Source organism: Lutra lutra, chromosome 4 (genome assembly GCF_902655055.1).
Source record: "Lutra lutra chromosome 4, mLutLut1.2, whole genome shotgun sequence".
Taxonomy (NCBI): domain Eukaryota; kingdom Metazoa; phylum Chordata; class Mammalia; order Carnivora; family Mustelidae; genus Lutra; species Lutra lutra.
Genome location: NC_062281.1, coordinates 155,605,292 through 155,620,610, shown reverse-complemented (window position 1 = coordinate 155,620,610; position 15,319 = coordinate 155,605,292). Strand labels below are relative to the sequence as shown.

Below are 15,319 nucleotides of genomic sequence, written 5' to 3'. Positions count from 1 at the left end.
TTGGTATCACTACATATATTCTACAACTTCTTTTTCTATTCAACTCTATCTGTAAGGTTCATTCACATCTAGCAATTTTCCCCTCTCTGTGGTATTTCAGAGTATGCAAATAGGGGCGCTTGGGTGGCTCTGGTTAAGCCTCTGCTTTCGGCTGAAGTCATGATCTCAGAGTCCTGAGATCAAGTCCCACATAGAGCTCTCTGCTTGGCAGGGAGCCTGCTCCCACCCCCAAACCCACCCCCCTTCTGCCTGCTTCTCTGCCTACCTGTGATCTGTCAAATAAATAAAATCTTAAAAAAACAGAAGTGTGGAAATAATCCACTTTCCCAATGGCAAGTGCTATGAACATTCCTGTACACAACTCCTGGGGAGCACTGTGTTTCTCTAGGGCTTATACCAAGGAGTGGGATTACTGGCTCATAGGGTTTCTGCATTTTCCAGATTAAATTTTACCAGATTATCTCCAAAGTAGTTTCGGTTTACATTCCTGTCAGTGGAGCGTTTGGGTTCCAGTTGTTCCCTATGGTGGTGGAAAGGTTTTCTAATACATGTGAAAGGATTTTGACTTGCAGGCCTCATTTACTATGTTTCCATTTTGTTGGTCATTTCATGTGTCTTATTCTGTAGATGAATTATTCACTCATTCTTCCTTTTTATTGTGTAATCCTTTACTAACACTGATCCTCCATTATATGCAGTTATAATACTTTTTTCTGATTTGAGAACTATATGCAGATGTTCCAGTTCACTCATAAATATTTCAACAAGGACATTCTCCTATATAACCACAATAACTTACCACTCACTAAGTTTAGTATTTACATAAGACATAAGATATGGTCCCTAATAATGTTTATAATTGTTTGCATCTCTAAGCCTATGACCCAATCAAGGTTCACATGGCACATTTAGCTATTTAGGTCTCGTTTCTCTATTTTCCTTTATATTTTTTTTATTTTTTTTTTTAAGATTTTATTTATTTATTTGACAGAGAGAAATCACAAGTAGGCAGAGAGGCAGGCAGAGAGAGAGGAGGAAGCAGGCTCCCTGCTGAGCAGAGAGCCCGACATGGGGCTCGAACCCAGGACCTGGGATCATGACCTGAGCCGAAGGCAGCGGCTTAACCCACTGAGCCACCCAGGCGCCCCTCTATTTTCCTTTAGTTTAGAATAGTTTCTCCATGGATTTTTGGTCTTCTGGGATACCGATATTTTTGAAGAGGGACAGTTGCTTTGCATAATATTTTCCCCCTCAATTTTGATTTCTGAAAATTTTCATCAGTAGATTCGGGTCAAACATTTCTGGCAGGACTATTACACAGGTGATGTGTTTTTCTCAGTGCCTGACATAAGGAGGCTTTAGATGTCTGTTATACTGTTGGTTGGAAATGTAAATATGAGAACTGCAGTTACACAAAAGCCCTGCCAAGATTTTGACTGAAACAGACTTGTATTTAGAGGTTACCTCTCCTTCATTAGACTTATTTCTTGGTATCTTGTATTTTCTGTGCCTTCTAAGTCTTTAATTTAAAGATTTGTTTTTATGATAAACAGTAACTTTCTTTTTTTTAGATTTTTTATTTGTTTATTTGACAGAGAGAGAGATCACAAGTAGACAGGGAGGCAGGCAGAGAGAGAGGGAGAAGCAGGCTCCCCGCTGAGCAGAGAGCCCGATGTGGGGCTCGTTCCCAGGACCTTGAGACCACGACCAAAGCCGAAGGCAGAGGCTCAACCCACTGAGCCACCCAGGCGCCCCAACAGTAACTTTTTAAAAATTATATTTTCTATCTATTTGTTGATAGGGATTATTTATCGCTGGTATTATTCCCAGCAGTTTTTTGTTTGTATTTATTTATTTGAGAGAGAGAGAGAGTAGGAGGAGAAGGTGGGGCGGAGGAAGAAGGAGATAGAGAGTCTTAAGCAGACTCCACACTAAGCACAGAGCCCGACACAGGGCTTGATCTCACAAGCCTGAGATCAGGACCTGAGCTGAAACCAAGGGTTGGACGCTTAATGGACTGCGCCACCCAGGCATCCCAAGCAGCGGTTCTCTTTTGTAAACTAATTTTGTTACATTCACATTGTTCAAAAGTTCAAAGATACATGACTTACAGTAAGTCTTCCTCTAAAGCCTGGCCATAGCCATCTAGTTCCTTCTCAGAGGTCACCAATGTAACCAGTTTCTTATCTATTCTCCCACAACTATTTTATATACATACATAACTGTGTGCATACCATGTTGCCATTAAATAAATGGCAGGATTAAAAAATAAAAATCACAAGGATGGCCTATTGTTGGAGGGGTGGTTTGGTCTTTTAATCTGGCATTTGTAATGACTGTAAAATTCTCAAACACTCTAGAAAAAGGAAATTATTTAATGGAAAACTTCAAAATACCTGACAGCCATTCCCATTCAGTATGTTTTGCTACAACAATTCCACCTGCCAGAAAGAGGAAAGAAGCCCTTTGAAAAGAGAGGATCACAGTCCTTCCTTGTGAGGCCCTTCACTCCCTCAGTGCATACAGTACATCGTCCTGGCTGACGTTGAGCCGCACACGAAGGAGCAGGTCGTTCCTGCTGGGCTCCACAAGGAGGAGGCGGCAGGAGCCCAGGTGAGAGCACACTGCCATTGTCTCTGACATGGTGGGGTACGGAAGTCCCTCCATTCTGCACAGTGCCACGTGCTGAGTGTATACCTAGAAACAAAAAAGCAAATCTGAGGTCAGACGCCAGAAAGTCAAAGAAGAAAGAAGGTAGTACCAGTTCTGTACCTGATCGTTTATTTCTTCCTATAGGCAAATCAGATACTTCTTACCCAGGATCCTCAATACCCTGAAGGCATCCACAGGCGCCCCTGTGGGGCACAAATGCGGGGGTGGATTGCTAATCAGGCTTTGGACTCAGGACAGGTCTGAATCCTGGTTCTACTAATCACCTAAATATGCAACCCTGAGCAAGTTATTTCACTTTGCGAGCTTTAGTTTTATCTGTTAAACATACTGCCACATTCCTCACATGCTAATGGATATAAAATATCTAGTAATTGTCACTCATACAAACAGTCCTAGTCTCCAGGGAGTGAGAATTCCTAATGAGACTGTTAAAATTCAAGTCAAATTTTGCTATAAGGGCATTTTCTTTAGCAGATAATAGTACACAGGTACTAAAGCAAGACCCCTGAAAAAGCAGAGGCCCAGGGAGAATACTGCATAAAGAGAGGCAGGTCGCAGTGGGAAACCTGGATTCCTGAAGCATCTCCAGGGGGCCAGGCAAGCCTGCCGCACTTCCTGGTCACTATTCTCTTTAATAATCACCCCCCACCCCCACCCCCACCCAGGCTGAGAGCTTGTCAGGAGCAGGGACATTGACCAATTCAACCCAGGGTTCCTGGCACACCTTCACAGTTAATGACACATTGTAGATGTTCAGGAAATGTTTACAGACTAAAATGAAAGCACAGTGGCGAAGAGCTGCCTCAGGCTCTAGACTGTGTGGCCCACAATCGTGGGCAAACGTAACTAGCAGTTTAAACAGAATTTAAAGTAAAGAAAACATGAAAGGAAGGACAGAAGTAGCTGGACCTCTCCATTTGCATGTCTAAAATACAGCCACACAGACATATGCACCCCCGGGTACATGCTCAAACACCTTTAACAATCTTTTAAGGCAGCCCATTATCTATGGACACTAGTTTTATTTTATTATATTTTTTTTAAATATTTTATTTATTTATTGGACAGAGAGAGATCACAAGTAGACAGAGAGGCAGGCAGAGAGAGAGGAGAAAGCAGGCTCCCCGCCGAGCAGAGAGCCCGATGCGGGGCTCGATCCCAGGACCCCGAGATCATGACCTGAGCCGAAGGCAGCGGCTTAACCCACTGAGCCACCCAGGCGCCCCTGGACACTAGTTTTAAATAGACATTTAAGGCACTAGCTCTAGTGAGTCTTTTACTCAATATAATCGAAACTATGCTCAGAGTGTTTGCATTGATCTTTGTAATTTGTTTTTAAAATGGGTCATTTTGAGAGCCTTATCCCCACCACACCATAGCTGTATTAGGACAGTAACTCTTGTCTCTTTCATCTTTGTGTTTGTCTCTAATGATGTATTTACTTAGTTTGAGAAAGAGAGAGCATGAGCATACAAAGGCAGGGAGGGGCATAGAAAGAGCCCGATGCCAGGCTTGATCTCTCATGACCTGAGCAGAAACCAAGAGTCTGAGGCTTAAACGAATGCGCCCTCCCAGGTGCCTCTTGTCTTACTCATCTTTGAATCTCTTACTCCTAGAATAGTATCTGGCACATACTGCTCCTTTCCACCAACTGTGCAGAAACTAGTTGGTAAAGGTCTCTTCTCACGCAACTGAATACAATATCACATAAAAATAGATGTTGGCCTGGGGCACCTGGGTGGCTCAGGTCACGATCTCTGGGCAGGATCGAGCCCTGCATTTGGCTTCCCGCTTGGGGAAGGAGATGCTCTTCTCCTTCTCCCTCTGTCTCTCCCCCTGCTCACACACTCTCTCTTAATAAGTGAATCTTTAAAAAAAAAAAAAAAAAAAAAAAGGTGTTGGTCTGATATTCTTTAGCATAATTGGGTTGGCACAAATAGAGACAAACTGTTATGCAGTCATTGAATTTCCTGGCTATTTAAAAGGCACCAAGAGCAAAATCTAGAAGGATTTAAAGAAAAGATCAATCACCTGTTGAAATGTTGCTTCTTCCAGTCCTGATCGACGGAACTCAGCAAGGATGGCTCTCAGGAAACTCTGTTCCAGAACAGAGGAATTTCTTAAAGAAAATGAGATGTGAATTCTTGTTAAGTGGCCATATCACTAGCTCAGAGAAAAGCCAAATAAAGTTTTCATGTGTCTTTACAGAAGAGAGAGGAAAAAACTGGGAAAACCTCTCTCCTATATTATTTGGCAAGGTTTCCTCCTACCCCCTAAAAGTTTCAAAATGATATAAAATGCCATTACAGAAGCCAGGGAACAAAGCAACTAGCTCTCCCTATAAGAAAAGGACAACATCTTCAGTAAATGCAGGTTGGATGAGTAAAAGCTTAGAAACTTCCATGGCTTTCCCACACTGTGGACCTCTCCTGGGGTCCTTCAAGGAAGGTTCAGGGTCAGGAAGGAGAAGCATCTTACTTTTTAAAAAATTGAATGTATTTGTCATTTGACATTATGTACTTTTAAGGTATACAATGTTGTACTTTGAAACATTTATATATTGTCATAATAATTCCCTTTGTGGCTATATTTATCAAATTACACGATCATAGGAAAATACTCTTATCCACATCCATTAGAAGCAACTTACTTGATGGCAGTGATATATGACGATGAGAACATCTCATCTACTGCTTGCAGCAAGTGGGTTACAGTGACCAGGCCAGGGGAGTCGGGCTTCTGGCAGGAGAACTCACAGATCTCCGTGGCACGCCTACAGATGTCCAGGCAGCGTCGTGCATCTCCAGAAAGGGCTGCCACCTACAAGAGGGAATATTTTATTCCTTGGGGTCCTTTTGTTACCTCAGCCCAAGAGAAAAACCAACAGACTCTGGGTTCAGCTAAAAAGGAAAGGCAGTGCTGGGAATAGGCTGAAGCCTGACGTTATGCGCTTAGACCCAATGGGAACCAGGTGGGAGCCTGGATATAAATTATTACACTGCTTCTAGGATTCTTCTTTAAGTCCAAACCTTTGTATTGGATTTACGGATAAATCCATAATGGAAAGGGCAAGAATTCTCACCTTTATTTAAAATTCAGGAAATAAAACTTAAAAGAGACCACTGGCCCAAGATCATTATCGAAACACCTAGAAACACAAGTGTTCTCATTCCTTGTATGAAGAGAACAATGTCCCCCAGGAGGAGCTAGCCAAAGCCAAGAGGCTGCTGTGGAGCCTATTTTGATATAAAGCCACAGCTTCAGTCTCCCGAACAGCATGTGGTAAATTTTGGAGACCACCTGGTCAATGGATAAATGAACCAGAATCAAGAGGGAAGGAAGCCACAAAGCTGAGGACACAGGGAAGTCCATGGTTAGATGAGTCTGACCAACCCACAATGCCAATGACTCCACTGCTCCTTTCTTTCCATGCATGCAGATTCCTTTCACAGGGAATCCTGTACTTTCTCCCAAGCTGACTCAGAAAGCCACCTGCACTTTAAATTTCACAGAGGAAATTCTTGGATTCTGCAGCCTTCGAGGACCTCTCAGTATTCCCAGTAACTGTCGGCAGTCCCGACCATTTGCCCAACAACCATCGCAGGTAACAACATCCTGCCTGACGACATCCTGGACGTCCTGAGATGATCATTTCCTTCCAAAATTCACACTGCGTCACGTTTACAAGAGCAAACTGTATAGGCATATACATACACAACACACTAAGATTAAAAGTGGTCATCTGGGGGCGCCTGGGTGGCTCAGTGGGTTAAGCCGCTGCCTTCGGCTCAGGTCATGATCCCAGGTCCTGGGTTCGAGCCCCGTGTTGGGCTCTCTGCTCAGCGGGGAGCCTGCTTCCTCCTCTCTCTGCCTGCCTCTCTGCCTACTTGTGATTTCTCTCTGTCAAATAAATAAATAAAATCTTTAAAAAAAAAAAAAAAAGTGGTCATCTGTGGGAAGTGAGATTATCGGAGTTTATAAATGTTTTGTGTATATGTTTTCAGAATGCAAATTTAAGACATTCAAAACAAAGGTCACTTTTCTAGTAACCTGAGAGCTGCTGCAGAGGCCTAAACACAGAGTGAACAGGTGACCCTGGGAAGCAAGAAAACGCCCAAGGTAGTTCTTGTCCTGGGGGTATCCACGAACTGTGGCGACCATACCTTCTCTCACTGCTGCTGGGGTGAGGGAGGCACAAGAAAAGCTGGGCCCACCCCGCACGGAACCTAACAGAAGACCGTGTATAAACTTGGGCTCTGACCTTCACTACAGCCTCAGTATAGGGTGAATGAGAGACCCACTGGGCAGAAGGGACAGAAAAATGGCCTTGTGTAGACCCTGGTGCCAGGCAGTATAAAAAAACGGAGTCTTTGGGCGCCTGGGTGGTTCAGTGGGTTAAGCCGCTGCCTTCGGCTCAGGTCATGATCTCAGGGTCCTGGGATCGAGTCCCGCATCGGGTTCTCTGCTCGGTGGAGATCCTGCTTCTCTCTCTCTCTCTCTCTCTGCCTGCCTCTCCATCTACTTGTGATCTCTCTCTGTCAAATAAATAAATAAAATCTTTAAAAAAAAAAAAAACAAAAAACGGAGTCTTTGCAACTACAAGCCTTCACATGGAGTTGTAGCCCATATGTATGTCATGTCTCCTAAAAACCTCAAGTGGAGAAATTTGTTGAAAAATGGTCCCAGTTGGTAGTGGCCCTCTGTAACTGACAGAAGCAAAAACAAACTCTGAATGAACTAACTTCAACCCAGTCCTCAACTAATTCTCAAAGGGAGCTCTAAGGAACATGAGCATATAGTTAAAAAATAAAAAATTAAATTAAAAAAAATCAAGACATAAAAACAAGGAAACAAGGCCAATGATGCATGACAAACAGCAATCAACAGAATTAAATGCACAAAGAGTTCAGATATCATAATCGTAAGAAACAATATAAAATAAGTCTGTTTCTTTGTATGTATAGAAATGAAAAGGAGATTTGAAATTACAGGCAAAATTTTGAGTAAAAGCAGCATCTAAATTTGATGCCTCCTGAAACCAAGAACCCTAAAAAGGAAGGGAATCAACAGGAGAGTGGAAAATGTAATTTTTCCAGTTGGAAAGAGGTGGCAGAGTAATGACTGACTCCGCAGGCTGGAGAGAGCCAAGTCCTAAGCCAGTATCAAGGAATCCAAGAAAAAAATCTAAATTACACTAAATATCTTCAAAGCGCTCAGATGACAGCAATACCAGAACTGAAGGTAAAGGGGGATGTCTGGCTAAAATAAGGAGGACTGGTTGCAAGTTAACAACCTGATGACCTGGAGTAGGAGTCAGAAACTACAGCCTGCCACATATTTGCATACGTGAAGTTTTACTGGAACACAATCGTGAGCCTTCATTTACCTACTGTGCCTGGCTGCTTTCAGGATGCAAGGGCACAGTTGAAGAGTGGTGACAGAGACCGTTGGAACCACAAAGCCTAAAACATTTCCTGCCGGGCCCTTCACAGAAAAAGTTTGTGGACCCTTGCCCTAGATTCCTTCCCCCATTTCACGCTGTTGGGTAAACCTCAGGGACACTCAGGAAGGTTTAGGGCTCTTTGGCAAATTTTGTGCCTTGGTTGGTTGTACTGTCACTATAAAACTCTTTGCCCTGGAGATTATCCCTCTTCTGCCATGGCAAGAGTCCAGAGATTTATTCTCAAGCAAGGATAAAGAGAAAGTCTCTGGGCCAGGGACCACTAGGCATTATTGCAGGGGAGGGGAGGTCCCTTCCTAGATATAAATGGTTACTGTTCCCATACTGAATTTGAAGACCTCCATCCTCTGCCCGACTCCTGGAATACTGCCCTCCAGGCAGGACACAGGATGCCTATTCACGAAGATCTGACTATTCTTAAGGGAAAGAACTGGAGATACTGGAATTGGCCCAAACAGAATGCCCCAGAGTAAAGCTCCCAGTGGTAAGCCCCACTTGTGTGCTCAGAGCTCCCCAACCTAAAGTTTTTTAATCTTCACTCATATACCAGAGTGGACAACCAAGACATCTGAGGAAAGTCTCTAACCACATGAGATAGAGGCTGAATTCAACAGACAAAAAGCATCTTGAAAGAAAAGAGAGAAGATAACGTCAACAAACAGAATGGCATAAAAAAAGGACCCTTCAGAGAGACAAAAAGACAAAAAAGAACTTTTAGAAAGATAGCAGAAGTGAAAAAACTCTACCTAACAGAGGGGGTAAGTGGTAACTTTGAGCTCCTACAAAGCAAAGCTTGGAGACCAGCTCCCTGTCTGGATCGCCTCTGACCCCAGCACCCAGCTCTGACCTGGTGTCCCACACGGTCTGCTCTAGGCTCTCAGAACTCCAATCGCTTCAGACAGGAAGAACCAGAAATAAGCTTATAATTCTTTTAAGTGCTGAAATACTCCGGATGTGTGGTTTCTCACATCCAGATCGAAGCTGAGACATTTAACCCACTTCTGTCCCTCAGCAGCCTTGCAGAACAGTCTAGGTTGGCATTCTCCCGGTGAGCTTGTGGGACTCAGGCATCCAATGCCTGGCACCTGTCCCAGAGAGCCACCCCTGGAGGCGCATCACGGACGTGATCTCCTTTAATTCTCAAAACAGCCCAACAGGTTTGCTACTCGATGGCCTATACTACCCTTTCCATCATACAAAGCTGCCTGCCCCTGTTACCGCCCGAACCAATTTATCTTCATTTGTATATAAGTCCACCATACTCCTAGCCTGCTCGTTAATTAGACAATAAGAAAGTTAAGGAACTGGGCGCCTGGGTGGCTCAGTGGGTTAGGCCTTTGCCCTCAGCTCAGGTCATGATCCCAGGGTCCTGGGATGGAGTCCCGAGTCAGGCTCTCTGCTCAGCAGGGAGCCTGCTTCCCCCTCTCTGTGCCTGCCTATCTGCCTACTTGTGATTTCTCTCTGCGTGTCAAATAAATAAAATCTTAAAAAAAAAAAAAAGAAAGTTAAGGAACTTTTCACACTTTTGCTTCTACTTTTTGATATTTACGTTTTACAGGACTCTCTAAATTTCTCTTCACCCAGAGAGCACCCAACACAAGGCCTCACGCTGGCAGGCACTCAGCACAGACTTGCCTCCTGGTTCACAGGTGTAAGTAGGAGCTCCCGAAGGTGACTTACCTTCCTGGCTACCAGCTGGATGGCATCATCCTCAAAGGCCTTCACGTGTTTGAGTCGGCATGTTAGGATCTGCTGCAGTTGGCTGTGAGTATAGGGCTGGAAGGACATCCTGGTAAGACCCTGGCAAGTCAAGACCACAGAGAACAAGCTCATTAATTAACCATTCTGACAGTCCTTCTGGTCAGCCACCGTCAAGTCCCTAAGCCTGCTTTCCAAGTCCCTCAAGGCTACACAGTCCCTCCCAGGACTGCTACAGAATCGATTACAGCTCCTTTCACCGCTGATAGCGGCGGGTGGTCTCCTGCAGGCAGTCACAGTGCTCAAGTAATTTCTCCTTTCGTTTCAGACAACCTTTATTCTCCCAGAATCACTTAGGAGTAGATCCAGGCAGGGGTGCTCTAGCTGGAGCGGGTGGGAGCGTCCCCAACTCCGCAGAGAACACAGGCTCAGCTCCTGGCTTCACCCGACTCGCTTCTCAGTCCCTGCTGTACCCCACGCCTCCAGCCTTGCCTGGCAGGGGCGAGGGCTTCCAGATGTTTAAAAAACAATTAGACCTGCAGGGCTCTGTGCAGGTTAAGAGTACCCTGGTGGCAGAACAGCAAGGTGTATTTGCAGAAAATCATGCAATGGCAGCAGATTTAATTACAGGAATTTCAGAAATCACATTGTGCACTTTTCCCATTTATTTTAGTTTCCTGTGCATTTAGTTTTTAGAACACCTCGGCCCCCGTTATGGATCTGTAAGAAGGGCTTGAGAACAGCCCTAGGACCCACCAGTCGGCTCGAGACCCGGTTCATCATGATGCGCTCCGGCAGGTCCATCGTGTTGGCGATGGTGAGGACTACAAGCTGGGCCTCCCGATGAGTGGGCCAGTCAAAGAGATTGTACAGTACGTCTTGTTTCTGAGTCCACAGAAGGTCAAGCTGCCGGGAAAGGGAGAGAGATGCAGGATCAACCACAGAACTGAGCCAGGGCCTCTGAGTGAAGCCCTGTTACCGCCGTGTTAGCTGCCTGGGCTTCTCAGGTCCCACCACGAAAGCAGCAGGGACATCGATGGATGCAGGCCTCTCACCACCACCGAACAGGCTCAGATGCACGAAGGGATGCGAGGAAGGAGCCAGGGCCTCCCTCTCAACCCAGCACTTGCTCCTGGCATGCCCCGGTCAAGCACCAGGCCACTCTCCCACTCCTCCTGAGGGTACCTCCTTACCTCATCCACAAGCAGCACAGTGCTTTCCTGGGAGGACCTCCGGGTCAGGAAGCACTTTGCCAGCAATTCTGCTGCATGATTAGCGGTTGCCTTTTGGCCGGTCAGCTTCTGCAATGAGGGGAAAAGCAGGTGTGGTAAACAAGAAGGATTTTACTCTCCTGAGCTTAATGTTAAATTTGCAATAGAGGAAGCAATTTTGCGTGAGGACTTCAATGTCCTAAATTCTGCCTTCCACTCTGGTCTTAACCTTAACATGGAAGGAGAAGAGAAGGCACCAGAAGAGATGATAAAGAAAGTCTGTGTATGAAATGCAAGTGAGCCACAGACAGGTCCCAGCAGCCCCTCCAAAATCATTACTGCATGACTCAATTTATAACTGGACATTACTTGTTCCAAGAAAACCACTAATGAATACAAGAGCCAGGTTCAAACTCTAGCCGACCTCTAATCTGTTCCCCACAGTTGGCCACAGGGCCTCCTATGTGCCAACAGTTTTCACCACGTCAGTAAGTCCTGGCTTCCAGTATTCATGCCCAGCTCCTAGACTTTAAGGTCCCTGAGGGTAGGAATTCTGCCTTCTCTACTCTTGCTACCTCACACAAAGGACAATGCCTGGCACATCGTAAACATACCAATAAGCACAAAACCTCCCTTTTTTCATATGCCACCAAGAAACTCTATTTTCCAAAAAGCTGCAACAGCTTTACTTACCTGCAAGATCTGCACATAGACCTGATGGGGCTCTGTCAGCTTCATGCCATTGACTTCGATGTACTGAAAGGGAGGAAGGTCATTTGCTTGGGCAGCCTGCTGCAGGCAGCGTATCACCTCGTGCACAGTGGCGGTCTTCCCTGTCCCGGGGACCCCGGAGATGTACATGCACCTGCGGCAAGAGGGGAAGACCCGCGGGCTGAGTCTGTGCCGGCCGCCTCACACCATCACCAGTTAGAGGCATGGGGATGTGTGCCGAAGGAAGGGCCCAGACCCCTGAAATGTGGAGGTGGGAGCAGTAAGGACCACCCTTGGAAGCCAGTCAGAGCAAGACCTGGTAACACAGAATCATTCATTCTTAAGCAGTGCTATAGGCCAAGAAGACTTTTTTTCCTGACGCTGGGAAGACCATTCGGTTGAACTGTGACATCTGAGGTGGTACGCCAGCAGGAGCCTTCTCCCCAGACCGTCCTGTTGGCCTCAGCAGGACTCACCCTCCCGTCCGGTCCAAGAGTTTGCTTTCCACAAAGTTGTAGATGTTTTGAAATTCCTGTTCCCGACAGGGAAGAGACTCAGGTACAGCAGAAACATGCAGCCTACAATCAGTGATAAACAAGGGGGAAGAGGACATTTCACCATCTGCTCAGTAACAAATGCAGAAGGCTTATGTATAGTTTCTATGTGAAACTTCAATCACAAATCCACAGGAAATGCCTTCATTCAGCCTCATAATCCTTTCGACATCCAAATGACCCAACTGATAGGTTCTAAACAAGGGTACATAACCCCTGGGGAGCTTTCCTCAATTACAGGGATGGCCTTCATCCCATGAGAGATTCTGATTTACTTGTTTTCTGGGAAGATGTTGGCTTATGTATCTTGAAAAAGTTCCCGCATAGTTCTAAAGGGTACCACGATAGAAAAGCAGTATTCTCATTCATCAGCCACCTTCTGTCCCTGAGCAAATGGTGGCAGAAGCCTACTCCTTTGAGAACCTGTCCACATTATCCCACCCAGACACTGCTTGAAAAGGTTTCTTCTCTCTAAACACATGTGTTCATTTTACTCTCTACCTTTATCATGTACATGGAAGGCTACAAATTACTTGTTTGATGTAAATGAAAGCAGAGATCCATTCCCGCCTATCTAATAGGGGGCCCATAAGGAGCGCACCTCAGCCGGGCCTCCTCCAGCATGCTGGCCGGCTCCTGGGCAGCCTGGTTTCGGCTGCGGATCTGGGGAGTGGCATGGCGTGGCGTGCTGGGCTTGGGCTGTGTTCAAAAAGAGAACAGATTTCAGAAGAAAAAGGCAAAGCAAAACACCATCTAGGACACATCAGCAAGTCTGATTCATGATGATCTGACAAAAAGAATGGTGAATAACTCTTAGTGCATTTCCTTATAAAGTACCATGAATCTCCCCCTCTCTCATGTTACAAATACTGTTCACTGGCCAGACACAATTTTTCTATTTTACAAACAGTCCTGGGATTTGAAAACAATGTCAATCTGAGTAAGGAATGAATAAAAGGAAGAGACTCTTAATCTCATGAAATAAACCGAGGGTTGCTGCGGGGTGGGCAGGTAGGGATAGGGTGGCTGGGGGATGGACATTGGGGAGGGTGTGTGCTATGGTGAGTGCTGTGAAATGTGCAAGCCTGATGATTCACAGACCTGTACCCCTGGGCAAATAATACATTATATGTTAATTTAAAAAATGAATGAAAGCATAGATTAAATACTATTTAAAAGTAAAATATGATCTTGAAAGACAAGAAATTTATAAGAAACCCTAACTACTCTGCCCAATACACAGTAGGGTAGGAGGCATAAACCAAGGTTGATCCATAGGCCTCTCCTCTAGATTTGTTTGAATATATAGTCAAACTTTAGCTCAGGACTTCCATAATCCAGAACTGGAAAGATATCACCAGATTTTTCCACTCCCAAACCCCAGGTCACTGTTCTATCTAGGCTGACCAGCCCATCTCTTTTCTTCCTTGTTGCTGGCTTACTAGAGTGGACCTGCTACCCCATCTTTCCTTCCACAAAGCACTCCCTTCCGTGGGGGCATTTCCCCTACCCACCTTCTGATCTCCCCAGGCTATAGGGTAACAACAGCCTCTCCACCCCTTCCTCAGGCAGAAAGCACTTACACCCTAATAGTTTTCTATCTATTACCTTTGGAGAAAACAAGAAAGGAATACCAAAACCTTGCTGAGAAGGTATCGAAAACTTTGGTGGACTTCTGGCCTTTTTATCATGCTAAAGATGCCATCACACCCTCGTATCCCTTGTTTTGGGTGGGACCCCGCAGATGCCAGATGCGATCAGAACCTTGGTAAGCTATTTGCAAAATGAGAAACTCCAGGTAGAATGGTCACTAATCCAAAAGTGATCTATTTGATTTCCTTCTCTGAAGGTCTTTTTTTTTCAACCCAAGCCCAATCACATTTTTCTTGATACAGAAAAATGGAGATCAGCTGTAGAAAAGGTCTCCTAACTAGGCATTTCCTAAAAACAATAGGCTCCCAGAGAAGAGTTTCCAGATCAAAGACCCATATACTAATGCACTCTGAGAAGGTCATGTTAACATTAATAAATTAATGGCTCTGAGAACTCCTGTGACAATGAACCAGTTTAACTGTGTGATCCAAACATTTCTGAAACACATCTGAACATGGGAAGACCTTCTTTTAATTGATTCAACATTCTGCTAAAATTCCACAGGAAGCAGCAGAGATGTCCATTCCCCTCTTCCATCTTACTTTACACAGTTTATTACCAAGACCTCAGTCGTGCTCGTTTCTCAGGTGAATCACGTGGCACAGCAGAAAAAACGTAACGTAGCCCAGCAGCCCTGGACTCGAGACCAAGTCTGAACAACTTGAAAGAGGACTTCACTGCCATTTTGACCTTAGTCTGTACTTTCTGATTTAGTTCTTTCCAGCTTATCTCTTAATGTGGGCAAGGCATTGCATGACGGGAACTGATAAGCAATAACCACTGCCCTGGCACCAGCAAAACCCTGCAGCACCGACCTCCAGACAGTGATGGCCCTGACTTCCCTGCCCACCAGCATGTACCCACCCGCCTTTGTCCCCTTTCCCTTATATCAACCTAGAAGCATCTTCAGTGCTTTGGAGGGTCTTTGAGAGGTCGGTCTGCTGTCTTCCCGGTGTTGGCCTCACTGAAATGAACTCCCTTCTTATTTCCCCACCACTCATCTCTCTGCCTTTGGGTTTTGTCAGTCAGCGGCAAGTGGCCGAACCTGGTCTGTTGGGGACCCTGGGAGCCGGGCGGCTCTTGCACCCTTGGGCCCTGGCTACACAGGTCAGGCATAAAGCGCTCTGCTAGCGTTTGTGGAAAATGCAAAGACAAGGAGCCAGGCCTTGTCTCTCCCTCAGGAAGTCTGGCTCTTGGCTATTTGGTTCCATATCTTAAAAGGAACTCGGATTCAAAATCATTGCTACTGGATTCATTTTCAGTCCTAGGGTTCACTTAGGTCTTTTCCTCTATGAATATTCCAGCCTATGACAGACCTGTGCTCAGAATCCAGCCATGACTAACTGTGTGACCTTAGC

General features: G+C 45.4%; 1 protein-coding gene across 3 annotated transcripts in view; it reads right to left on the bottom strand.

Annotated features, from left to right (window-relative positions):
* Positions 1-2,355: 2,355 nt before the first annotated feature.
* Positions 2,356-15,319, bottom strand: part of ORC1 (origin recognition complex subunit 1) — a 29,752-nt gene continuing 16,788 nt past the window's right edge. For all 3 annotated transcript variants that reach the window (XM_047728209.1, XM_047728210.1, XM_047728212.1), the window contains exons 10-18: positions 12,910-13,007; positions 12,231-12,332; positions 11,737-11,908; positions 11,026-11,133; positions 10,589-10,738; positions 9,815-9,934; positions 5,324-5,493; positions 4,705-4,792; positions 2,356-2,697 (exon numbers count right to left, since the gene is read on the bottom strand). In XM_047728209.1, coding sequence (XP_047584165.1) covers positions 2,506-2,697; positions 4,705-4,792; positions 5,324-5,493; positions 9,815-9,934; positions 10,589-10,738; positions 11,026-11,133; positions 11,737-11,908; positions 12,231-12,332; positions 12,910-13,007 — 1,200 coding nt within the window. In that variant the 3' untranslated portion in view covers positions 2,356-2,505. The remainder of the gene's footprint in view (positions 2,698-4,704; positions 4,793-5,323; positions 5,494-9,814; positions 9,935-10,588; positions 10,739-11,025; positions 11,134-11,736; positions 11,909-12,230; positions 12,333-12,909; positions 13,008-15,319) is intronic.